Below are 26143 nucleotides of genomic sequence, written 5' to 3' on the forward strand. Positions count from 1 at the left end.
TCGTTAGAGCATCGCTGCCTTTTGAGGTGGACTCCACCATTGTTGACGATAGGGGGAGGTTTGTGGCGGTGGCGGGGCGGTGGGAAGGAAGGACTTTGGTTTTGGTTTCGGTTTATGTCCCGCCGGCCCTGCAGGCCGCCACATTTGCTGAATTGGGCAGGGCTTTGCTGACTCTCCCGGGGGGCATGCTGGTAGTGGGAGGGGATTTCAACGCTGTGGGTTCCGGACTGCTGGATAGATACCCGCCCAGGGACACAGGGGGGGCTCAGAAATGGCTTCCAGACCTCCTAGACACGTTTGGCCTGATAGACTGCTGGAGGCTCCGGCACCCCACACAGAGTCAATACACGTTTCACTCCGGTGCGCATGGTAGCCTCTCCAGGATTGACTACCTGCTCACTCTGGCCGCACATGCCTCGTTGATATCCGAGGCGAGGCACATGGCACGTGGTATCTCTGATCACTCGCCAGTGTGGATCCGGCTGGATCTCGGTCGGGAGGGAGGAGGGAGGGTGGCCCCCATTAACCCATGGTATTTCCGAGACCCCAAGATGCGCAGCGCCCTGGTAAAGAAGGTAGATAATTACTTTAAGGACAATCTGGGAACCGTGGACTCGGCGATCTCGCTGTGGGAAGCTTTTAAGACCGTGCTTCGGGGGGAGGCCCTCTCCCTGGTGGTGACTGCCAAGAATCGGAGGGATTGCGAAGTGCGGCAAGTGGAGGAGGAGATTGCGGCCCTTGAGGGGGATATGGAGGAGGAGGTCACAGAGTCCTCATTGCATGAGCTTTGCTTGAAGCAGGCGGAGTATAGGGACCTGGTGACGGACGCCGCCAAGACCCTCAGCAGGGAACAACAGGGCCGTCTGTATGATGTTGGAGATAAGGCAGGGAAACTCCTGGCGTGGCTGGACAGGAAGGAACGGGTCAATAGAGTGGTGCCAGAGTTGATTGGAGAGGGGGGAGAGGCGATTGTGGAATCTGAAGGGATTGTGGAGTGTTTCGCGGAGTATTTTCATAGGGTTTATTCCTCTGTGTCGGACAGGCCGCCCGAAGACTCGTCTGATCTCCTCCGTGATATCGAGTTGCCCTGCCTCTCTGACATAGATAGGGACGATTTGGATGGCGACATCACGGTTGACGAGGTGGCGGGGGCGATTCGCGCGTTGAATTCGGGTAAGGCCTCTGGACCGAACGGACTGCCGATCGATCTGTACAAACTGTTCCCGGATAGGGTCGCCCCTCACCTGCGCGCCATGTTTTTGGAGGCGCGGGGAGATGGGATCCTTCCGTTGGATCAGCGGCTGGCGTCGATCGTGGTCATACACAAAGAGGGTAAACCCCGAGATAGATGCGCCTCCTATCGGCCCATTTCACTCCTCAACGCCGAGCCGAAAATTCTGGCCAAACTCCTGGCTACCCGTCTGATTAGGGTACTTGGCGATCTGGTCCACCCGGATCAATCTGGCTTTATCCCGCACCGAAACACAGCATTGAACCTTAGGCGTCTTCATGGCGTCATCGCCAGGGCGGGCACGCTGCGTGAACCGGCTGTCGTGGCATCTCTTGATGCCACGATGGCCTTTGACACGGTGGAGTGGGCATATTTATGGGCCGTGCTGGCCAAGTTTGGTTTCGGTCGCGGGTTTGTGAGTTGGGTCCGGTTGCTGTACGAGGGGCCACTAGCGAATGTTGTGGTGAATGGTCGGGCATCTACTCCGTTTCAGCTTGGTAGGGGTACTCGGCAGGGCTGCCCCCTGTCGCCTCTGTTGTTCGCCCTCGCCCTTGAACCGTTGGCTGCGTGGATACGTTGGCACCCGGATATACGGGGCCTTCGGTGGTCGCCTGATCACGAGGACCGTATTTCGCTTTATGCCGATGATATCCTGCTGTATCTTGCCTCACCAAAGAAGTCACTTATAGTGGTCTGTGACGTACTCGCATCGTTCGGTAGGAACTCGGGCTGGTGATTAATTGGGGCAAATCGTACTTGTACGTTCTTAGTGGCGAGGTCCCACCGATCCCTAGAACATGTTCGATACAGGTTGCCCAGCAAGGTTTTGTGTATTTGGGGATTTTTATATCCATGGATCCTGTTGTGCGCTATGAGAGGAACCTGCTCCCCCCCTTGGCACGTTTGAGGCGAGATGTTGAAGGTTGGCAGAGGCTGCCGCTCTCCCTTGCTGGGCGTGCGGCCCTGTTCAAAATGATGTCTCTTCCCCGCTTCCTCTACGCCCTCCAGAACACCTTGGACTGGGTACCGGCCAAATACTTTCGGGAGGTCGAAGGCCTCCAAAGGACGTTGCTGTGGGACGGGCGGCCGCGAATAGCTATTTCAAAGTTGACGCTCCCATGGTACGATGGGGGCATTGCGCTCCCAGACATCCGACGGTACTATTGGGCCACGCAGCTGAGCGCGATCAACCATGGGTTTTACGGCCCTGCCCTCAGCCCTGGGTATGCCATGGATAGGTGGCTGCTGCGCGGCGGCAACTACTACAGGGCGTTGTATTCGCGGTCCCTAGACTCGTCCCTCACGGGGCCCACAGGTGTGGCGGTGCGCGTATGGAAGATGGCGACCGACTCGCTGGGCTGGAAGGATAGGCTAACCCTCGCTACCCCACTGTTTGAATCGGAAAGGTTGGGAAGACTCTGGCATACGAAGGGCTTTGATAAGTGGGATCTGATAGGGATATCCAAGGTGGGGGATGTGCTGCATAAGGGGAGGGTGAAGTCTTTCGAGGAGTTGCAGACTGAGTTTGAGCTAGGGCCTTCAGAGTATTTTAGGTATATCCAGCTGCGTCACGCCCTCCGATCAGTCCTCGTGGAGGGTGAGAAGGTGCCGGAGTCCTCTCCCCTTGAGGACCGAGTCCTTGATGGTCATATGCCCGAGAGCACGATTTCGCTCATATATAAGAAGTTGATAAACGTCCGGGCAGACTTGCTATTGGGGCTGAGAGAACAGTGGACCAGGGATGGCCTCGAGTTGGATAATGAGGACTGGCAGTCAGCGGTTTCTTCGCCTAAGGAGGTTGCGATCCCGTCGCGTCTGAGGCTGGTGCAGCTTAAAATACTGCACCGGGTGTATGTTAACGGGCCAAGGCTGGTCCACATGGGATTCTCGGAGGATGGCCTGTGCAGAAGGGGATGTGGTATGGTGGGTACTTTCCTGCACATTATTTGGGAATGTAGTGTCATTGTGGAGTTCTGGAGGAGAGTCCATGCAGTTATGGGGGAGGTGACGGGCATTGTGGTACAGCCGGAGGCGCGGTGTTGCCTCCTGAACGTCTGGGGGCCCACTGATCTCGATGAGGCGCAGACCCAATGGGTGACTCTGGGTAACATGGTAGCTAAAAGGGATATCGCGCGATTGTGGGGCTCCTCGGGACCCCCTACACTGACCGCGTGGAAGGAGAACATGGATTGGAGCATGTTTAGGGAGAAGACGGTCTACTGCTCTAGAGGTCGCCCCCGGAAGTGGCATGCCACCTGGGGGCGGTGGAACCAATACAGGGGGGGAATATGTCTTGCCCTGGACCTGGAACCTCCCGAGGAACAGCTTTCCCCCTGACCTACCTTCCAGCACAATTTGGTTTTGGTAACCGTTCTGGGCCTCTGCTGTTCCCCTTCTTCCTCCGCACACAGTCTTATACTTAGTAGATGAGTGGGGTCCTGCCTCCCCTGGGGGCTTTCGCCATGGGATTTCAATGTTCTGCCTTGCTGGGGTTGGTTGTGTGTTTTTTCTGTGTTTATTTAAAATTGGACCTTTGCATTACTCATCGTACTGTATCGGGGACACATTACTGTATCTAACTTGCAATGCTGCCGAACCTTCGGGCTGTCGGCTGAATAGCTGTGTCCTGAATTTCGAAATAAAGGTTTTCAAAAAAAAAAAAAAAAAAAAAAGAACTTCAAAAGCTGGATCACCACAAACATCAACAGCCTGGGTCTCCTCTGGCGCAACAAAATAACACACACCCAACCACAAGTCAGCTGATACTCGGAGGAACTTTGGCTGCGAAGATTCACTGCAAACAACTGGAGCACAGGTGGAGAATAAGCCAATGCAACACAAAGACACCTTCTAATCCGCTCTGAGAAGATACCACCAACAGATCTGGAAAACCAAGCACACCATACTCACAGACCGCATCAACGCAGGCACCAGCAGTAAGAAAACTTATCCATCAGTAAAGAGTTCACTGCACCTGCAGCCGCTTCCAACAGCATTACGTCCTTCACAGGTGCTCTGAAAAATGTTCTCAGAATTCTTCTGCAACATGATTACTTCGATTTATGACAGCTTCAACCCTCAACCAGACTCTGTTGACCTCTCTTCACGACGTCCCATTTCAGCCGACAAACTCAACCTGACCTCATGGCCAGCTGTCATCACTACTGAGACCTCCTCTATCAGAAAGCCCATCCATTCTGGGGCCCTGTCGGACCCTTGCTCCCCCCACACCTTTACTAAAGACTTCCTACCTATCAGCAAAGTTAAAACACATCCTCAATGCCTTTATGACCTGTGCCACCTTCACAGGTACTTAGAAACAGGCCACTGTCACGTCCCTGCCCACAAAACTCTCCTCTGACCCAGGGAAGCTCTCCAACTACAGACTGATCTCCCTCTTAACACACCTTGCCAAGAGCTTAGAAAAACTCATCAATAGATGCCGCACCCACCACCTCAGCAACCACCAGCTCCTTGATGCCATGCAGTCCAGCATCAGACCCAACCACAGTGCAGAAACGCCCCTCATCGCCGCTACAGCTAACCTCTGTATGATCCTGAACCCCTGGTCTTTTTGGGCCACAAAAAAGAATTAGGTACACAGCAGAGGAGCTATGTAGACTATCAATGCCCATTGATAAATTATGCAAACATAATATAAATATAGATAGTAAGGCTTTGAATTGTGAGCATGACCTTGAGGCTTAAAACTGATAAGAACAATAAAGCTGCAGTTAGCATTACTAAATTGCAGGTCACTGGCGAAACACAAATATGAGATACATGACCTACTAAGGGAAAGATCACTGGACGCATTATTCCTGAATGAGACCTGGCTTAATGAAAGTTCCATCCCAGACGTTCTGGACGCAATCTCCAGCGAATATATGTTAGTAAGGCAGGGTCGGGAAGGACAAATAGGCGGGGGCATTGCCATTATTTTTAAATCCTCAATGAAGTGTGAAATTCAACAAGTCGACCTTGAAAAATGTGAGGCGTTCATATTTACCCTATCTGCGACAATAGATAATACTATAGCTGGCTTTTTGATCTACCGCCCACCAGGTCCTGGGTTTCAATTCATGGTGAGCCTGGAAGAGAAAGTAGTGCAACCAGCTCTTCGACATAAACACTTTTTGGTGCTAGGTGATCTGAATATGCATTTTGATAACCAGCAGAACCAAGAAGCATGCACTCTATGCAACGACCTACTGACTCTGAGCCTAGTACAAACAGTAGAATCACAAACGCACCAAGGAGGCCACATTCTAGATCCTATTTTCTCAAACTTTGAGGACATAGAGGTTGAAACACCATGGCCAATTCCCTGGTCGGACCACTATCTAGTCCAGTTTTCTGTGCCTACTCACAGGAAGAGGTTAGAACAACCAACTAGGGAAATTACAACAAGGAAGTGAAAGAATTTCAATTCCAACTCTTTCACACAGGCTCTGATGGATAGAAATCTCATTTTAGACAAAGATGTTAATCCAGTCAACAATCAACTGGAAGCCTGGATTACAGAGGCATTAGATAAGATAGCACCGTGGAGTACCAGGATCCCAAAAAGACAAAATGCAACAGCACCATGGTTTAATTACAAACTAATGATAGCCAAAAAAAAATGCAAAAAGCTTGAGCGAGTTTGGAGGAAGGAATATAGCAGTGGTGCTAAAGAAAACTATAAAAAAGAATTAAAACAATATCACTCTTTAATTAAGAAATCCAGATGTAAATTTTATACTGAAAGAATAGAAGAGGCTAGCAATTCCCCTAAAGAAATGTTCGCGATAATGAAGTTCCTAAGAACACATGAAAATAGGAGTGACACAGCTGCCTCTCAAGAGAGCTGTAATAAGGTGGCAGAATTCTTCACGGATAAAGTGGCAAAAATCTACGATACCTTCCCGATAGAAGCACGGGAAGGAACTAGCATGACTTGTGGTAGCCAGACAAATTTTGCAGGGGTAACTGGATGAATTTAAGATCCAGGAACTAGAAGAAATTACTGCCATACAAAAGGGATAACATCTGGATCCCCTTTAGACCCAGCTCAACCGAAGATAAAAATGCAGGTAGCAAGTTTGATTATGCCATATATTTCAGAACTTATTTCATGCTCCTTTTAAAGTGGTTTGGTTCCCACTAAATGGAAACAGGCCATTGTGAAACCACTCAAGAAGAAGCCATCACTGGAGCCAACAGTATTGGAAAATCTACGCCCTATCTTACTGCTACCGTTTGTAGCCAAAATTGCAGAGAAAGTAACGAATAAACAACTGGTAGACCACATCAACAAGAACGACCTATTGCATCCCTCCCAATCAGGTTTTACAGTGGCCAACTCCACAGAGTCAGCCCTACTCATATCCACAGAAACACTAAGGAAATATGCAGATGAAGGGCAAATGGCCGCACTGATTCTACTAGATCTCAGTGTGGCGTTTGACACTATTTCCCACAAGGTGCTCCTTCAAAGACTAGAGGCGTGTGGCATAAGGCAAAAGGCGTTGAGCTGGATGACATCATTTCTCTCCACACGGAGCTTCCAAGTTGCGCAACAGATATATCTATCTGAGAATATTCCCTTGTCCCAGGTGGTCCCGCAGGGCTCAATCTTGAGCCCCACCTTTTTTAACATTTATGTGTGACCCTTGGCGGAGGGAGTGGAGAAGTATAAGGTGTCGATTGACTCCTATGCAGATGACACGCAACGAATTGTGATGTTATTGCAAGACAAGGGCCAAGCAGCTATCCGGTTCTCCGAATGTTTAGAAGAGGTAGCAGACTGGATGTCTAATCACTGCCTCAAGCGAAACGGGAGTAAAACGGAAGTAATGGTGGTAGGCAGGGTGCCATCCATATGGTCATCCGCGTGGTGGCCTGAAATATTGGGTCAACTGCCTTCCCACAAAACAGAAGTGAAAAACCTCGAAATATGGCTTGATTCCGAGCTGACATTTGAAAGTCAGATTCGGAAAGTAGCAGGTAAATGCTACGGGACCATGAAAATCCTGAGGAAAGTCCTGGATCTATTACCACCTAATGCCGGAAAGCCATAGTACATGCAGTAATAACTTTCCAATTGGATTACGGGAATGTACTATATCTTGGTGCTACTAAAAAGGGACTAGCCAAACTACAGAGAGTGCAGAATGCGGCAGCTCGTCTGGTACTGGGCCTTCCGAGAAGAGCGAATACGAAGAAGGCCCTGACAGCATTACACTGGCTGCCAGTAGAAAGGAGAGTCGCATTCAAGGCAATGTGCCACTGCCACCGTATTCTATTGAAGAAAGGCCCAAGATACCTTCAACCATTAATAACCCAATACACCCCAGGACGGAGTTTAAGAACTATTGGTAAGGCACTGGTGACTGTACCTAGAATATTTAGAGCAAGAATGGGAGCACGCTCATTCAGGTACCATGCAGCTAAAATATGGAACTGCCTACCGTTAGATCTAAGAATGGAACCGTGCGAAAGTAGATTTCGTAAACAGCTGAAAACTTGGCTGTTCGGGCAAACTGGATAAGGCTACTGTCAGTTAGTGTGCACAACGTAGCAGTACATGCGGATGGCAGCAGCTTCTCCTCAGAGCATGTGTCTCAGCGCGGGGACACACCGATGGTGTAACCATGCGCTCTACAAATGAATGAATAAATAAATAAACCGTGGTGATACGGCGGCTTCATTGTGAACTACGCAGCAGCATTCAACATGGCCTCCCACCCCATCCTCATCAGACTCCTAGACGAGATCGTTAATCGAGGGCCTGCTGTCAGCTGCATCTGCTCCTTTTTGATGACTTCTAAGGTGTCATCTGGCACTGGACTCCTTGGAAGCTCACAAACTCAAATGTGGAGTGCCTTAAGCTTTGTCCCTCAGCACTACCCTCTTCAATACATTTGTGATTCCTCTGGCCAGTGTCCTACATTCCATGTACAAAATATCAACATCCTCCCCTATGCCGACAACACACAACTCATACTCTCCCTCTTGGACAAGACTCCCAACACAAGGACCCTGCGTGACAGAATTTTCCAGCTGCATGAAGTCCAACTGTCTCAAGCTCAACAGTGATGACAGAATTATTGATTTTCGGCAACTTATCATGGGGCTCTACCTGTTGGATGGTCTACCTTGAACCCAGCTCCAGCTCTTACTCTAGGAACCTCCGGATCATCATTGACAGCAAACTGGAGATGACCTCACAAGTCTGTTGCAGCCCTGCCAAGTACCACGCATCAGGGGTTAGATTAACTCATTTTATTGGTGGTGTCTGCATTACAATGCTCTAGTCACGCATAGTAGGGACCAGGGACCACCCTTAACAAGGCAATCAACAAGGCTGGCTGCAGTTCCCAAAAAGCAGGCAACACACTTTTGGTTTGCTAGTCCTGCTGTGACATACAATGCCGTTGCATAGTCTCTGATGCAGATGTGCTCCGGCCTGGCATGAAGAGGTGAGCACTGCTGTGTTCGTGTTTTTGTTTTAAGGCCAATGTTGGGCGTCTTACAGGCTTTCTGGGCAGACCACATGCTCAGCTATGTGGTGTCAGGTAAAGGAGGAAAATACCAGCATCATTAGCCGACAGCACCGGCTGCCTGCAGCAAAGGCATGAATCTGGTGGCTATTTGTCTTCTGGTGTTTTAGATTCAGTAAGACATCCCAGCCGTTACCTTGCAGAGTGGTAGATGCTTCCAGTCGGCAGCTTTATCTTATAAAGAATAAGACAACTTAAGTGCTGTTGTTTTCACCTGTGTCTTAGGTAGTGAAGGGCCCTTCCGTCTCAGCAGCTGATGGAGACTGCCACGGGCATAATTTCGGTGCCAGATGGCTGAGCCAGCCGTAGAATTACCATCTTCAGCAGGGCTCAGAAAGGAGACTGTTGTGCACCAAAGCCAGTGTTCTCAGTAAACCCAATGCAGTCACCGGTAAGAAGTTTAAGTTCCCAAGCAGTGCTGTACGATTTCTAAAGAATCCCTGTATCCGCCTGATAGGTGATCCATGTCAGTGATGCAGCCCATGTTTACGTTTCACATGTTTAACTTCAGTTTATAATCTCAAAACTATTTCACGTACACTCAGTTTTGTGAACCATGTCTCCTCTGGATGTTTTACTGAGTTCAGGTTGACGGTTGGTGTTCATGTTAGGGCATGATTGTGACCTCCAGCCAGATCAAGTTTCTCACTTTGCTAATCAGTGGGTCATAATGGTTAACTCACAGGTGTGGCTTGTTTTAGTGATATATTGATTATTGTGTTATATGTTTAGATACAATAATAGAAAACTCACAGGCGTGCAAATACTCATCATTGCTCTGATGTACTCCCAGGGGATTGTCACTCAAAGTGTCACGCATTTTGTTGTAGAATGCCACCCTAAAGTACACTGAAACAGTATTTCACATAAGCAATATGAAAACTTGACAGCTGTGGCTAATGGTAATAAAAATGTGCTTTACACTGCGCTTTCGTGATCTGCCTACCCTGTGCTGCACTCAGCTGAGAACTGCATCACACAGCAGTCAGTTTGCTCAGTTTTCAGCTGCTATAGCTAGTTGCACTATACTTGTTTTGGTGGTGAGGGCCACTGTCTGTGGTGCAACTTTAACTTCTGAGCGTCAGTAAGTCAGCAGAGCGTGTAGTGTACAGCTCTGTGACAGGCTGCGGCTGGTGTGATCTCTGGTGCCGCCAGCGGGGCTGGGCAGATAGCGGGTGGCTCACCAGACTGGACAGGACGACGCTAATGATTTTTTTAGGGTTGAACATAAGCTTATTTATTTTTGCATTTTTACAGCCAGGCTCTGATCGCTATGTGTACGTCAACCTCACTCTCCTGAGGCTTTCGCAATGCTGTGCTGTCCAGTCCGCAAGTCAGCTGACTGTTACCCTTCCATTTCTGGTGCTTTGCAGAAGTTTTAAGATGTTCTTAGAGTTTCTTGTTGCACAAATGGGCGTAATTTCTGATATTTATATGTTTACGTCGTCTTCATTGTTTGAGTTTGCTTGCGAAAAAAGCATCACTCATAGTCGTTGAAACTGAAATTATGAAAATGTCACACATAGGCAGCTACACTGTCGTTTAGTTTCCAATAATCAGTAAGAACTGTGCGTTTGCGGAAAACATAAACGTAGGATTGTGCCTGACTGATTCCATGTACCCCCCACAGGATATGTTGTCCCTTGGACCAGTTAGCTCACAGTGCCACTGTTAACCCCCCTAAACTTAGGCAGGGAGTGAACAGTTATGGCAACCATTGAACATGACAATCCTGTTCCCTCAGAAATCATGGTGACAGACCCAGAACTTTTCGCTCAGTCACTTGTGCTCTTTTTCGCTCAGAGAACGATACAAAGAATACACAATGGGATGTTTTTCAATATTTATTGAACCGTAGTGATTCTTGTATAGAAGATATGTGCTCCAATAATTAATAGAAGGAGACAAAAGTTATAAGGAGTGTCAAAACAGTGAATAAAACAAAGAGTTCCACCATCTTGAGACAGCTATATATGCATACATATACAGTATTATAACATTCTAGCGTACTCCTATGATGCAAACCCTAACCTAAGTGTCTAGTGTATATATGTATGTTCTGCCACAAAACCCCCTTCGGGATGATCTAACCCCTTTACATGGTGAATAAGAATGTAGTACCTCCTCTTGGTCACGAACTGGACACCCCTCATGAAGATGTCAGTCAGCTTCTAGGCGAAAGTTTCAGCATGCAGAGACCCCTCGAAGTTAGCAGAAGTGTCTCCTCTGATTGTATTTGGAAACAAAAGCATATATATAGAAAGGGGCATCCTTGCCTCGGGCCGTGATTGTGATCATACCGCCTATTGTTTGTGTTCCGCAGATAGCTGCGTCACCATATAGACATAATAATAAACACATTTATAGCATGCACGTGAAGATCTTGCATATAATGCCATGGCAGTATGATAGTGTTCTCACAAAGTTCTTTTGAATCCGCAAGGCCGGTGTTTCCTAGAAACCTAACCCAATCATCGTAAATGCAAATGTGTGTCAAAAGTCAATGTTACACAGGCAAGGTAACTTTAGGAAGGAACCGTGTGCATGTAAATTGGCACTATGTCCTAACAGGCCTAACTCGGGCACATGACAAGTCAACTCTGTCACATCAATTTGCTTCCACATCTTCCTGAAGATGGCTCCCAAGCAACACTGTCACCCGCACCCTCATAAACAAGCTGGACTGCTGGAATGCCCTTGCCCTTTAAGCTTGAATCACCAAGCAATTCACCAGAAGACTACAACCCTCCAGAACTCAGCAGCTAGTCTTATCCTACACCTACAATGCAGAACACACATACAGCTGAACTTCCCTGATTCCAGATACACAAGCATGCTCAGTTCAAACTCCGCACTCTCCATTAAAGGCCCCACACAACACAGGCTTGCTTACCTGAAAAATTGCACCTCCTTCCACCAATTTCCCATACACCTCAGGGCTCGAAAAATAAAAAAATTGCTACTAGACCTGCAGGTCTTGTAACTTAAATCGACTCGATCTAACTGTAATGCACTTGACCTCTGTGAGCAAATGTGACAAGTTAACAAGATTTAAAGGCATTTTTATTGCTCATTCACTTTGTGAGCAATAAAGATGCCTTTAAATCTTGCTATTTTGTCACATATGCTCTGCTTTCAGAGACAGAGGTCAAAAGTCAGTTTGTGTTCCTACTCGCCAGAAAGGGCGAGTAGGACCTACAAATACCTCGGCGTACTTAAATCTGTCTTGCAAATGCGAGTGGGCAAGTGGATCTTTCGAGCCCTGCACCTACTCTCGCCCAGACTTATACTCGCACACATACCATGACTACACACAAACAGTTCCTGAGGCAGGGCCTTTCCGTACGTCACTCCTAAAGCATTGCATGGCCTCCCAGTACACATCAGAGCCTCCTCCTCCTTTCTTATTGAGTTCTGCATGAAGCTGGATACCTGGCTTTTCGATTTAACACCTGCCCTCAGCTAGACTAGGCAGACACACCTTCGTCATCACCGGGATACCATCGCAGGTGATACGACTCTCTACAAATACCCGTAACATGCTTAGAAATGCCCTGATTACTAACCGGTAATCCTCATTACTCTTTGTCCTACTCGTCCTCGACCCAGTCATAAGGCATCCTACCTCATTGGTTATGACCGGATCGAGAACGACGGACGTAGAAGTAATTAATGTGTTGCAGTATCAGTAAAAGTGTGTGCCGCCTCTTGGGGGATAAACAATGAAAGGACCTTTTGACTGCAACAGTGAACCTCCTTAATCTACAGCTGCTGCAGGAGATAGTGGGTATACTACTTGAGAATGTGAGAATGGTTGTACGGTAAAGCAATTCTAGGCAAAAGTGTAGGGTACTACCAGTAAGGGCTCGAAAGTCAATGGTAGACTGTCCCAGAAGCAGTCAATTTGGTCTCATTGATTGGTGGGAAGAGTGTTTTAATATTACTTTAGCAAAAGCAGCAAAAATGTTTGCCGCTAGTCCTACACCTGTTCCAAGGTGGCCACAGAAATGCAGGTGGTCATAGAGATTACCATACAGCAGGGTTATTACTTCATAGGCTAATCTGTAGAAGCAAATGGTTTAAGAGTTATATGCTAATAATTTGCTTGTAGTGTAGACGCCATTGAATATTATACCAAAAGGGAGTCACTGTTCCTAAGTAGAGAGAGAAAGAAGGGAAGTAAGAGGTAATCTCGTCGTGATGCCCTCACACACTCCGAAGGATGTCATGCTTCATCATTGGGCTTTTGCTCCTCGTCGGGCCGGCGCTGCAATGCCCTACGGGTCCCCCGAAGGGTCTCTATTTTGGAGATCTTTTGATGAAGCCGTATGGGTGCGTGGGTGTAAGTGGCAGTGAAGTCCCAGAAAGTGTATTAAAAAATGGCTGGAGGGAGAGTGATTAATTTTTATTAAGGTGATCCCTCTGTCATTATTAAAACAAAGTGTATGGTGCTGCTTTAAGGGGTATTATGTGCCTTGGTAGCTGGGTAACTATATGTCCCTAGTGGGCATATGTTCTGGTCAGCATGTTTTGCGTTTTAGTGGTCTCAGGGTGAGATCCAGGGCGCTTCGTCAGGACCGAGTAAGAAAGTTGTATCTACAGTGGCCCGAAAATTTCAGTGCCCCCGGATGAACGAAGGGAGTAGAACTTCTGAAACGACAAGAGTCAAAAAATAAAGATACAGTTTGCCATTAGGGTATCTATACTAATGGAAGTGTTGCTCAGGTCTGGGTTCTCCATTGGAAGGCCAGGTGCTTGTAGTTTGTAGCATGATCATTACTGCTAACAGTTGCGTTGTATATACTTGAGCTAAAGGTGCTGTGGTCGTTCTAAAAATTGTTTAAAGGGGAGTTATAGCTAAGTGACAGACAGACATATAAGATCAATGATTAGTGCACAGAGAATGGTGTCAGGGTTGTTCTTTGTATCAATATTTTTATTTGTAAACATGCCCTGGTCTTATAAAGTAGACGTGAATCGTAAAAAATACAATTTTTAAAGTGAAATGGTTCAGTAAGCTCATGAACCTTTTAAATCTAGGTAATTAATACCGTCGGGCCCCACCACTGATGGCAAACCTCGAGACGCTGTGTTTATATGCACAAATACATAGATAATATATCTCACCCCTTAGTAGGTAGGGTAAGATCCCATGAGATCAGTGAGGGTCACTTGAGAGCTGTAATGAAAACAGAAAACCACATGTGACATTTTGGAGGGCTTCCTAAGGCTCTAAAATATAACTCACAGCTTGTTTTTCAAATGAAGGGAGGTGATGCACCCATGTGCAGGATCTGTCCTGGACCGATCTTACATTTTAGTTACTCACAGTTCTCTTGGTGCATCTGGGGTGTGCCACTCGCTGTCTCTGCCGGTGGAGAAGTGAAAGCCCTGTCTTCTTTTATAGGAGTGGCCTCCTCCCCGGTGGGGCGTTAACTGTTTAATCACTGGATTGATTGGCAAGTTTTTGTTTTTACTATGGGTGCCATCTTAGAGTGGTATACTCTATATTAAGCTCGTATGAGAAATATTCTCGAGGTGTTGGATATTTGTGTACTGATAGTTTTTATGTGTCGCTGGCATGGTGATTTCTCTCAAAGGGAGGCCATGCATGTATTGTGCATAAAGCTATATGTATATTATATTTTATTTTACTTTGGCGTGGCGCGCATGGGAAATGTCTTGGACGCCATCTTGCAGTGGGTTCTTTTGATAGATGTTGGTAAGTAAAGTATCCCTGGTTGACTAATGAATAACAATAAAAGGTTACTGCATTTATTGGTGTTATTTGTGGCACATCAGTGTCCTCTTTATCAGTTTTTACAGTTGCTGCAGTATTTTGTGGTGGGTGGTGCACCTTGGGTATTTTTATAGTGTTTTTAAGAGTTGAGAGGTGTGCTAACATAGCCATCACTATAGTGCTTATGAATGTCGCCCTGGTGAGGTCGATGTCAAGAGTTTGGTTTCTATAGCACCTCAATCCATGGTATTTCATCGTTAAGACCCTGGGTGTTCGTTTGGAGGCGATTGGCCCATCTTTGCTCTTTTTGGAAAAGGGTCTTTGTTGTCCAAAGGGGATTGGACTCATTGGCGGTCCAATCGACTTGGTATGGTGCATGTTCCTTTTCAATGTAGTGCCTGGTCATTTTGGTGGTGTTCCTATAGCACCGGATGTTGCCCGTGTGCTCATTCACCCTTGTTCTTACAGCTCTAGAGATCATCCCTATGTAAAGTAGGCTACAAGGACATTTCACCATGTAGACGCAATTCTTTGTATTACAGTTGGTGTGTCTCTTTTGTGTCCACTCCTGGTTCTTCAATTGGAGTGTTATGGTATGTGCTGTAAGCGGGCAGACATTACAAGTTCCAAACGGATAGTGTCCCTTGACTGTCGGCAGGTCCCATAATGTCCTCTGAGTGTCCCCCTTGTGTGGACAAAGATATCTTTTATGTCTGTGTATGCCTGAATGCGAATCTTGGGCGTCGCAGTTGCATTTCGCCTGTGTTCAGGATGTTCCAATGTTTTAATAAGACCTTTTTAACCTGATTAGAATGAGGCGTGTAAGTTGTAACACAAGTAATTGTTTCATCTTTGTGCTTTTCTTGTGTTTATAAAAGCGCTCCTCGATGGTTGTTCCGTGCGTGTTTCTTGGCAGACTTTATGATTTTTTGTGGATAGTTTCTTTTTTCCAGATTTTTGCTTAGTTCTGCTGCCTATATTTGGTAGTCCTGGGTAGTCCTGCAATTTCTCCTCAGCCTGAGAAATTGGCCAAAGGTGAGATTTTGTCTCAATGCTTTGGTGTGATGGCTGTCGTAAGGCAGTAAGCTGTTGCGATCTGTAGGCTTCCTGTATGTTGTGGTCAACAGTTTTCCATCTTTGAAGAGAATTAGTAAGTCCAGGAATGGTATTTCTTCACTTGAGGTTGATAGTGTGAATTTGAGGAGGTGTCCTGTTGGTTGATCCAGGAGTGGAATTCTTTACATCGATCCGCTGTCCCCATCCACAACATAAGTACATCGTCAATGTACCATTTCCACTCTTTTATTTCCGATTTGAAGGGGTTAGTTTCAGGTAGGATATGTTGGGCCTCAAAATGGGCCATGTATAGACATGCTAGACTTGGCGCAAAAGTACTACCCATACAAGTTCCATGGATTTGTTGATAGTGTTGGTCATGGAACTTGAAGAAGTTGTTCTTCATGGCAAGTTCTGCGCAATCCAGGATGAAGTTAATGGGTTGTTGTGTGGGAGGATCACTGTTTCTCAGGGTTTCTTCGATCACTCTTAGTGTGGCTTCTTGTGGTATGTTTGTATATAATCCCGCAACGTTGACACCACTGAATAGTCAGGTCACCCATTTTTGTATCTTCCTTTTGAGTCATTTACTTGTAAAGCCATAAGGTGCTTCCTATCTATGTATTTCTTATTACTAGCTCATACTTAAAGGACTTTTCGAAAGTTTTATGCCTGCATGTAAATAAAGATGACTAGTTTCTTTCCTGAATGTAGATGGTTCAACGGGTGCTGGTGATTATCGGCTGGCTATTGGTTCTTCAGTTGTTAACCCTATTGATTTTTAACTAAGGAGCAATGGGAATAGCCACTGGAGACGCTGACTGTGTATCAAGGTAGTTCGCTAATTGTTGAAGTGGCCGGATTCAACAATATTGATAGTGGAATTCTGAAGCTTCTTGAAGTAACTTCTTCGAGGACATCATCACTTGTTTGCCTGCATATAGATATTTAGACGTGGTGTTTGGAAACAGCAAAAGGATAGCCAATGGGGAATGTACAGAATGTACACTCAACATTTCTTTATTAGAAATTAACAGTAGACATAGAAGAGATGAAGAATGCATGTTATTACTATTCTCTGCTCTGCTTGCACATTACTGTATATATTCAATATACAGAGATAACATGAGTAGTTGATTACAGAAGCATAAACCTCTACTGTAGTGCTGTGTTATAGGGTGGTTGTGAGGACAGTGTTAGGAAGTTAAAGCCATTTTGAGATGATTCCAGCACGCTTGATGGAGTTTGATAGTACTGTATGGTTTTGCTTGCATCTTGCTTGTGTGTTCTCACAAGTGTTGTTTTGATAGAGCCACATGTGTGCCCACCCTGTATCAGGACGCTGGAGGCATTTCTCTACTTGTTTCATTTTCTCCATATTACTGTCGTTCTCACTAGTGGATAAAGGTTTCCCGTAGACAGTAATACCTGAGTGTTTATTAAGCTTACTTTGAAGGCCAAACCCAGGTTGTGCATGCTCAGTAGACTGAAAAAACTTCCTTTGTTTTCAAGATTAAGCTTTTTGTGACATATGCTGTGACTGGCAAGTCATAGGTTTGATTCTAGGCACTACCAACTCAGCTTTCCATCCTGTGAGGCCATTAACTACGTGCTACTAAATTAGGTGATAATAGTTACTGATACTTACAAACTCAAAGCAAAAAATTATGTAACAAATGTTCATTATTATTATTTAATGGCACAGTGGGAGGCACTGAAGGCTGGGTTATGAGTATTTATATTTCAGTTTATGCTGATACCTTGAATTTGTGTTTTTGTATCATAAGGCTGCTCGCTGGTTTTCATTTTTAGGTCTTGCGCCTAGCGATGCAGTGCGAAGCACTGCTCGCGCAGCGAGAGTACTTTTGTCCGGGGGTTCCAAAACGGAGCCTGAAATCGCACACGCACGTGCGTGTGCTTTTCCTTTTGGCTTCCGTGATTGGCCTTTGCGTGCGTGTGTTTCTGAAAGACGGCACGCAATAGGCCAAAGGCGGGCGCATTGCTCCACCCATGGCCTATTGGTGTCTGTTACGCGCATCAGCGGCATCTGTTTTGCATTATCGTGCCCAATAATGCAAAACAGATGTCTCACTGCGCGTGCGCACACCACTCGCGTGTTTGCCGCCGTCGCCACTCCCGACCCCCTTGCTTGTCTGTGTTTGATGCGGAGAAGCCCTGTCTATGGGGATGCTGTTGGCTTTGCTTGGTTGTTACTTTTTCTGGATGCTATCGAGGCTTCGCTGTAATGTGGCGGATGTATCGGAAAATATTTTTAGTTTGCATCTTTTAGACTGTATATTTGAGCATCAGCCAGAAGAGGGCGCTACAGGCTCTTTGAGACTGTTTTATTTACATATTCAGAGGTAGTAGTCATATCTGAGAAATGGTAAGCGTAGCCTCCACCCTTTCGGCAGGCCCGCAAAAGGAGGCCTTTTCGGCGGGAATTTGTTGGGACAAAACAAAAGATAGTCAGGAGGAGGGCAGGCAGCAGCGCCCGGCTCGCGGGGAGGGGGAACGTGAAGCACCCTTTGTCAAAGAACGGATGTCAGCGGCCGGGCACACCCTTTGTTTATTCCGCCCTTAACACAGATAAAGACCCTCCCGCGTCAGTGACCCGGCGGTGGAGGCATGCTTTTATCAGACAACAAATCATTGGTCGATTTATTTTTTCTTTATCGGTTGTTACATTGTTGTTACTCGAGCACAGTTCTTAATGAAAGTGCTCCATAGTTCAGAACAGGATTATTGATGTTGCCTGTCTGTAAACATTTGTATAAAGTTACACGTATTTTACAACATGAAACGTTTTTGAGACAGATGGCGAGTGGTACCCTGAGGCGCTATATGTGGGTCTCACCTCACATGAGAGGTGCGGGGGAGAGGGACCCACTCCCTCCCAGGGTCCGGTCTGGGCCTCTACAGGGATCCCCTCACACTTACTCGGGGGGTCGCCCTCCCTACCCAGGATCCGTCCGCCCCCTCACACACACTAACCGGAGGATCCCTCACTCTCACCTGGGGTGTCCCCCTCCCAAGAGGTGTCCTCACGCGGAGGTGTATTTCCCTCCCCCAGGGTCACTACAGGGTCCCCTGGCACTCACCCGGGGGGTCTGCGTCCCATCCAGTGTCCCCCAGCTCTCTCCCGGGGTCTTCCCTCCCACCCAGGGTCCCTGACACTCACACTGGGGCTCCCCCCGCAGAGCAGCGGGAGGCAGCGCAGGAGGCTCATGTCAGCGCGGCCGGGGCGGCGTCACTCCACCTACGGGGGGCTATCCTTTGCCCTCTGCTCAGACCCCACTCCGGCAGAGAGCTTATACAGGACAGACAGACTGACGGACCCCGCCCACCGGACGGACAGTGCCCTGAGTGGTGGATGCCTTGGGGCTGGGCCCTCAGCCCGCCCCTCCGGGGCCACAACGGAGACACCCTGCCCCTGAGAACAGTAAGCACAACCCGCCGGAGGGCTCATTCCTGGACCTGAGATCTTTCAGCCGAGAGTAAAGGTGAGTCCTGTGCTGTCAGACCAGAGGGAGGGAGGGGCTGAAACATTCCCCATACCAGGGAGATGCTTTAGTTCAGAATGTGCACATTCAACCGGTTTGTATGGAAACAAGGAGGTGCCCGGGGTCAGTACTGGCTTTAGCTGATGACACATAATTATTCTTTTCAGTACAACAGTACCGGCGCATTGTAACATATTGACTAGTTTTCAACGTGTCGGGTTTGGCGTTGAGCAGGGTGTGATGACCCGAGGTACCACCTCGAGCACTTTAGTTCGTTCACTGAAAACGGCTGGGCGTGCTTGGTTACCGCAGTTTTAGCTTATACAATGCTGTTTTTGGTTTAGAACATCTGACTGTGGCATTGCCTCTTGGTGCTCTTAAATGGCGCAGTGTGCGGACTTGTGCATGTTTTCTATGGTGTAGTGTCCGAAGAGGTTCTGCAAGCTCCACCCTCCCAACCAACTAGCCAGATGACATCGGGTGGGTTGCTAGGTGTTGTATTCGAGTATGATGTGTTCAGTGAATGAGGTTGGTAATTAAGCTCATTGCTGGATTGGTTACTGTCTGATACTAGCACCTAAAAGGCTTGCATTGTTACTTCAAAGGTGCCCACCCTTTTTTTAATTTAAGGACAACAGTTCCCCTACTTTCTGTAAAAAGATGACTGTCCGACGGTTACGCATTCTTGCCCCACCCCCATAGTGCACGGCATCATAGATTCCTTGCTTTTTTAATATGCTGCTTCTCTAGTCCTAGTGGTAATTCCTCAGTCTTAATCCTCTATGCAGCACTGCACCTGCGTCTCTATGCCCACTGGTAATACCTCATTATTAGTCCTCTAGGCAGTGCTGCAGTTGTGTCTCTGTTCCCAGTGGTAATTCAAACATTTTAGTCCTCTAGGCGGTGCTGCAGCTGCTTCTCTGGCCCGTCAGTAAATCCTCATTCTTAGTCCTCTAGACAGTGCTGCAGCTGTGTCTCTGTTCCCAGTGATAATTTAAACATTTTAGTCCTCTAGGCAGTGCTGCAGCTGCTTCTCTGGCCCGTCAGTAAATCCTCATTCTTAGTCCTCTAGGCAGTGCTGCAGCTGCGTCTCTGTCCCAGTGGCATTTCCTCATTCTAAGTTCTGTAGACAGTGCTGCTACCTGCTTCTCTGGTCTCACCGGTAATTCCATATTCTAAGTCTTTTATGCTGTGCTGCAGCTGCTTCTCTGGTCCCAGTGGTAATTCCTCATTCTTAGTGCACTAGACAGTGCAGCAGCTGTTTCTCTGGACCTGTCGGTAATTCCTCATTCTATATCCTCTAAAACAGTGCTTCTAGCTGCTACTGTGGTCCGTCTCTAATTCCTCATTCTAAGTCCTCTAGGCAGTGCTGCAGCTCCTTCTCTGGTCCCATTGGTAATTCCCATTCTAAGTCCTCTAGGCAGTGCTGCAGCAGTGTTTCTGTTCCTACGCCCACTAAACTCCAAACCAAAACACATAGATAGGAAAAATAGTAATTTATAATGCCAACCAATAGCACTAACTCTGACAAATGAGAGACCTATTGCATTTCAAATGCTTGTTTTTGTTTGTATTGGCTCAAGGTGAGAACGAATGACAAAAGGCAGATGCACCCTTCTCTGGGTTCTATTGTGTGGATGAAAATAGAAAGCACAGGTCATTCACAAACATGTTGTGTTTAGGGCTGCTGTAGAGGTTATTCATTAACGAGTTAAAGGCGGGTGATGTACCAGAGGCTAAGAGAGAGAGCTGTTTCTTCAGAGTTCTGAACTTCCTCCCAAGAATCAACTCTTAAACTCAGTACAGTCCACCTATTTACAAAAATGTGAACCACGTGGACAGCTCTGGATACTGGTTCCCAACAGTCTGATGAATCATCACCCAGCTACTCTGGCAGGATTCATCATCTGGATCCACTTCTAGCGCTGGGAAGCGTCCCTGGGTAATCCTGTTGGTAAATGAATTTTCAGTATGCTTTAGAGTGGGGGATAAAGTGTAGTGGTGTGTGTGTACATATATGAGGAGGGAGAACCATGATCAGGGAAAATTGTGTCTAGAGGTGGGCTGCCGCTATAGTAGTCAGATTTGTCGAAACTGGCCATCCCATTTCACAAGATTAACAAGCATTGGACAAGCCACTTCTGGAAAATTTGACAAATCATGGAGACTTCGAAGGAGCACTAGGAAATGTGTTTGAGGAAGAAAAGCTGGTGAATGGGCAGGAAAAAACAGATTTAACCAGATATAAAAGAGATAACCAAGCCAATGATATAATTGAAGAACTACAACCATTATACTATAGCAGGTGCTGGTATCCTACACAATAAAGACTGGCATCCACAAGAAAAAACAATAAAATACAAAATTCCTTCATCATTGATATACAAGGTGTTTCTTGTTTTATCCTCCCAAATTCTTGTGGTCGTTCCGGCCATCTTTGTCTATGGTGACAGTAGTCCTTCTCCTACGTCCGTAGGCTGTGTTTCGTTTGATGGTTGTCATATTCGATTTGGGCGGTCATGGGACAGAAATGGGCAATGGGCCCCAAATGTAGTGGTTGACAGTGGTGAGCTGGGGTCCGTCCTACTATGGCTCTGTAAACTCTGCCAAGTACACACCTTTTCACACTTGACTCAGGATAGCGAGTAGTCGCTTCCTTGTCAGGGAAATTATCTGCGGGGTGGGAGGATGGGACAAGCTGAGAACTCAGCAGCCATCCAACAGAGACAATGACCTAATGTGTAACACATTAATGTCATTTAGGGGTTGCCATGGGTCACAGCTGTGACCACTGCATTGCCCCTTGCTACCCCTGGCACTGCCTTTGCGACCCCTGGTCTCAGAGGTGGCAAAAGCAGAGGCTGGAACACAGGAGCGACTCACTCTAATGGACGTCGTGTGTAGCTTCAATGCCATGGTTTTCTGTCAAATCTTTATTACACAAATAGTGAATAATATAGTGAATAATATTATTCACTATTGTGTAATAAAAGTGGAGTATAATTAGCTGGAATATGACGCTATCTGGCAGCTAGGGTACGTAAAAAAAGCTTTCATTTGTGACTCAAAGTAAAGGTCAAATGGTGTGTGATGTCACTTCCGCTACCCCAGGCATTTTGGTGAATTGACACCTATGGTGTAGCCTAGTGCTTACCTTTTTTGAAAAAGAAAGTACTTTAACCTCATAGCACCACCAAATATTACACAGTCCCATGAAAATGTTAGAGAGAGTTGTAGTAAGTTGAACTTTATCATTGGAGCACTATACACCACCTTCCTTCCCAGTAACTATACTTCTTCCTGCTATGGTCGAGACTCCACTATTATTACCTCTCTAAATACACTAAAGGCATAGGCAAGGATTAGGCTCAGGTGCAGATAGCTTGGAATTTCTCACAAGTTAAATGAGCATCTCAGTTCAATGTCTTCTGTGGTTCTCTGGCAAAAAGTCAAAAGCAGATGTAGCAGAGTTGCCTAGATGCCCCAGTCTCTCACCCCCAGGTGCAGGTCAGGACTCTTGGTTTACCTGCTGGTTGTCTCTGGCAGTCTATGTTTGTGTGGGCCGATGTGGCTGGATTCACATTCTCACTGGGTTACTCCTTCTGTCATAGGATACTGCAGAGGATGCCTAGCTCAGGATGGTGTTTGCAGGGTGGACTCTGGGAGCTAGGCCTATGCTACAGCACCAATCTTTGGCAGTGGCTCACTCCTGGGTCTGCCAGATACCTGCAATCAGATTTTGGCAGTTGCCGCCTCCAGGCTAAATCTTGTTGCATTGGTGTTGACAGGTCAGCAGGCCAACTGGGGCTTCCTGCTCAATCTTCTTCTTGTAGTAGCAATAGTCTCTTAAACTGGCAGTAGGAAATTACATGTTTTGGTACAGACCTGTGCAGAGAAGCCAAAAAGACCTCTTCACGGCGCAGGTCACTTCCGGATCACTCATTAGGTCATCAGCTTCCTCTGGGTGCTCCTTATTCTGGGAACACCATGGGCCTCTCCTCTTGGACAGTCTGTCCTCTTGCAGCACCCAGCGCACACCTGTCTCACAGCAGGCGAGGTTCTAGGCTTTTAGGCAGATCCTCCCTCCAGTAGAAAGTATTGACTTCAAATGATGTCCCCTCACCTCTGGGAGATTGGGTGTTTGGCAGACACTAACCCTGGTTGTACAACAGCTCTGGGGTGTGAATCCACACTCTAATGCTTCAGAAGTGGTTTGGGGTGGTTCTGTTTTGAACTTCATTTTAAGGCAGTTCTCCAGACACAGCCTTTTTGCAAAGTGATGACTCTCACAGCTGGCAGAAATGGTGTTGACTCCAACCAGGATGATCCAAAACACAGCCACGAAGAAGAGTGAGTTATCTGTACCTTGCTGTCATCAGTCTACCTGAAGCAGTACTTCAAGATAGACAAAAGGGCAGGCCCTGTCTAGAAACGTCCTCACCTTGAACAGCAGATAATGCAATCCCACCTGTCACCCCTACCATCTTCCAGTTGGCAGTTTTCAGGTAGAACCTATCAGTATCCCCCCGCTAACAGAGTCTTAATGTAATTTCTAAAGGTAGCCTTGTCTCCAGTCTCCTTACTTCAGTGTCTGGGTCTCTATCTTTGAGGCAAAGAATTGCAGGCAATACACTTCCACTGCCAGGGAAGCTATCTCCATTATGTTTCTTGCTAAACCAGGGAAATCTAAAAGAGATGCCACTGGCCCCAGTACTCAGACTATTACAACACATAGAGTCCTACTACTATACATGTACCACACATGCATTGCACATATATACACACTTTTTTATAACGTAATTTTCATTAGTTTGTGAGATAGTTACAATGATTATAACCTTGACAGCATGTACTTTTGTCTCCATGTACATGCTATTGGCAACATATATCAGCATTATCATCTTTATAGGTATAAACATTTTCCCCATCAATCGGCTTCAGATTAGTCCAGTGACGGGTCAATCTATTTAGGATGGTGTAGGTGTTGTCACAGTCAATGGGGTGCGTGTCCAGCTACACATATGAATGCAGTTGCAAATATGCACTATGCATTAATAAGGAAAGCAAAACATAATTGAGAAAGAAAAGAAAGAAAGTAATCTGAAACTAAGTGTTGCCTGCTAGGGTGTCATGAACCGTACAAAATGTATTCCCAAAGACGGATATAGCATCTGTGGGGGTTCTGCTTGCGTATCAAGTGTAGTCCATTTGGAGGAAATCAGGGAATCTGCTCACGGATGGGAGGAGCAGAAAATGAATTTCCACGTGGGAGGGATCCCATTTCGACTTCACTGTCCTCTTCACTCCCTGGGTGGGAGACAATTCTCCCCGTACCGTCAATTGTGGGGCATACCCACAATATTGAACTCCATGTCTGTGCATGTTCTAAGGGCCTCAGGTTGCACAATGCCTCCCTCTGGACTGTCGACTCCTCGCAGTCCGCCCACTTCAACGCCTCAGCGCTCCATCGCTGAAGGGCCTGGCCTCGAGGATCCTTCAGGTGATTGCAACTAGCAAGAATTAGTGCCAGGTCAATACATTAAAATTGTATTTCTTACGATTTAGGCTTAGAGAATAGGCCAAGCAAACAATAGGCCGGTGTTTTAAGATTGTGATGGCCGGTGGCCCTTGCAATGTATCTAATGATTGTTTCCCAGTACTGAAAGAGGTCTGTTTGATAGAAATCCACATCTACCACTTTGCATCTTGGGTGGGCACTCTGCTTGTGCCCCTGGGTACATCAAATGTATTTGTTACACTCTGTGTAAGAAATAATATTGGATGAGCTTAAGCCTAGCATTCCTTTACGTGCAGGGAGTGTTTTCCAAAATAGTGTTCCTATCCCTGTCCGAAATCAGAAGTTTCAAATAAGTCGCCCAACTGTCTCAGGGGGCCACCAAGTTCCCCTTGGCTTGTCGGAGAGCGCTTTATACAGCAAGGTAATGGCTTTTGATTGTACTGGAAGTGGTGCATATGATCTGTAGGGCATCCTTGATGGTGGTTTATCTGCCTTCACGCAAACATGCCTTGACCATAGCCCTTATAGGCCCGAAGGTTAAAAAATGAATGGGAGGAGGGTTCAGTTGCAATCGAGTTGAGTCTGGAAGGGTCTAAGTGTGTAGTTCTCGAAGAGGTCTCAAAGGGATCCGAGAACGACCCCTTTCCAATCCTGCAATCCTCTCCTATCCATTTAGGAAAGATACAGCCGTAAACGGGAGGTCCCTAAAGTAGGGGCATTTAACTAGTGCTCTCTATAATGCTCTAGTTTAGCGTGTCAATGAGAATCTTGGGCGCGGCGTCCCGTGTTTTACGTGTTTTACGTGACGGATTGAGGATTATCTACAGCCATGTGGTGCTTGTGGGGATGCCTGTATTGTCCTTGCGGGGGGGGGCCCCAACTCGCTGCTTTCCATGACGTCGCCTAAATCAATTGTGCCGCCACATAATATAGCTCAAAGTCAGGAACCACTTGACTGCCTTACGTAGTAGGGAGCCAAACTTTGGTCAAAGAGTTCCTAAAGCGCTGCGTGCCCCACAGCAGGGACAATAATAAGTTGTTAATTTCCGAAAATATGTGATGGGGATCCGGATTGGGAGTGTAGAGAAAAAATGCAGTAGTCTGGGCAGTATCAACATCTAGGTCAGTGCAGCACGACCCATAACTGATAATGGAAGTGACTGCCAAAAGGCTACAGTATGAAGAAGTGACGCAATTGTCACTCGTATATTACCTTCTAACAATTAAGTTTCCGTACGATAAAGCCGCACTCCTAAATAGCAGAAGATGTGGGGTACCCAATGTAAGTTTTCCGCTTTGTCTAGTGGGCATGTTTCACTTTCAGGTTCGTGAATGGGGTATACATGTGATTTGGTCCAATTTACGCCCAGCCCCGACACCGCTCCAAACTCTGTGAGTGCTTATATTGCACCCCCCATATCCGAGAGCTCCCCATGAAGATACAGCAGCAGGTCATCTGCATATTAGCAAATATAAAAGTGTTCTAGTATCTATTGGGAGACCCAGGAATGAGTGACCCTGCCGGAGTATGAGGAGGAGTGGTTAGGGTGC

General features: G+C 46.8%; 1 protein-coding gene across 2 annotated transcripts in view; it reads left to right on the top strand.

The window, feature by feature from the left end:
- DGLUCY (D-glutamate cyclase) overlaps window positions 1-26143 on the top strand; it is a 257725-nt gene that overhangs the window by 3514 nt on the left and 228068 nt on the right. Inside the window, exon 2 of one of the 2 annotated variants that reach the window (XM_085626533.1) lies at window positions 9001-9166. The exons of the other annotated variant lie outside the window; for it this stretch is intronic. Within the exon in view, the coding sequence (XP_085482659.1) occupies window positions 9155-9166 (12 nt within the window). The 5' untranslated portion in view covers window positions 9001-9154. The remainder of the gene's footprint in view (window positions 1-9000; window positions 9167-26143) is intronic. 2 annotated transcript variants of the gene reach the window in all.

The sequence above is a fragment of the Triturus cristatus genome, chromosome 9, assembly GCF_964204655.1.
Source record: "Triturus cristatus chromosome 9, aTriCri1.1, whole genome shotgun sequence".
NCBI lineage: Eukaryota > Metazoa > Chordata > Amphibia > Caudata > Salamandridae > Triturus > Triturus cristatus.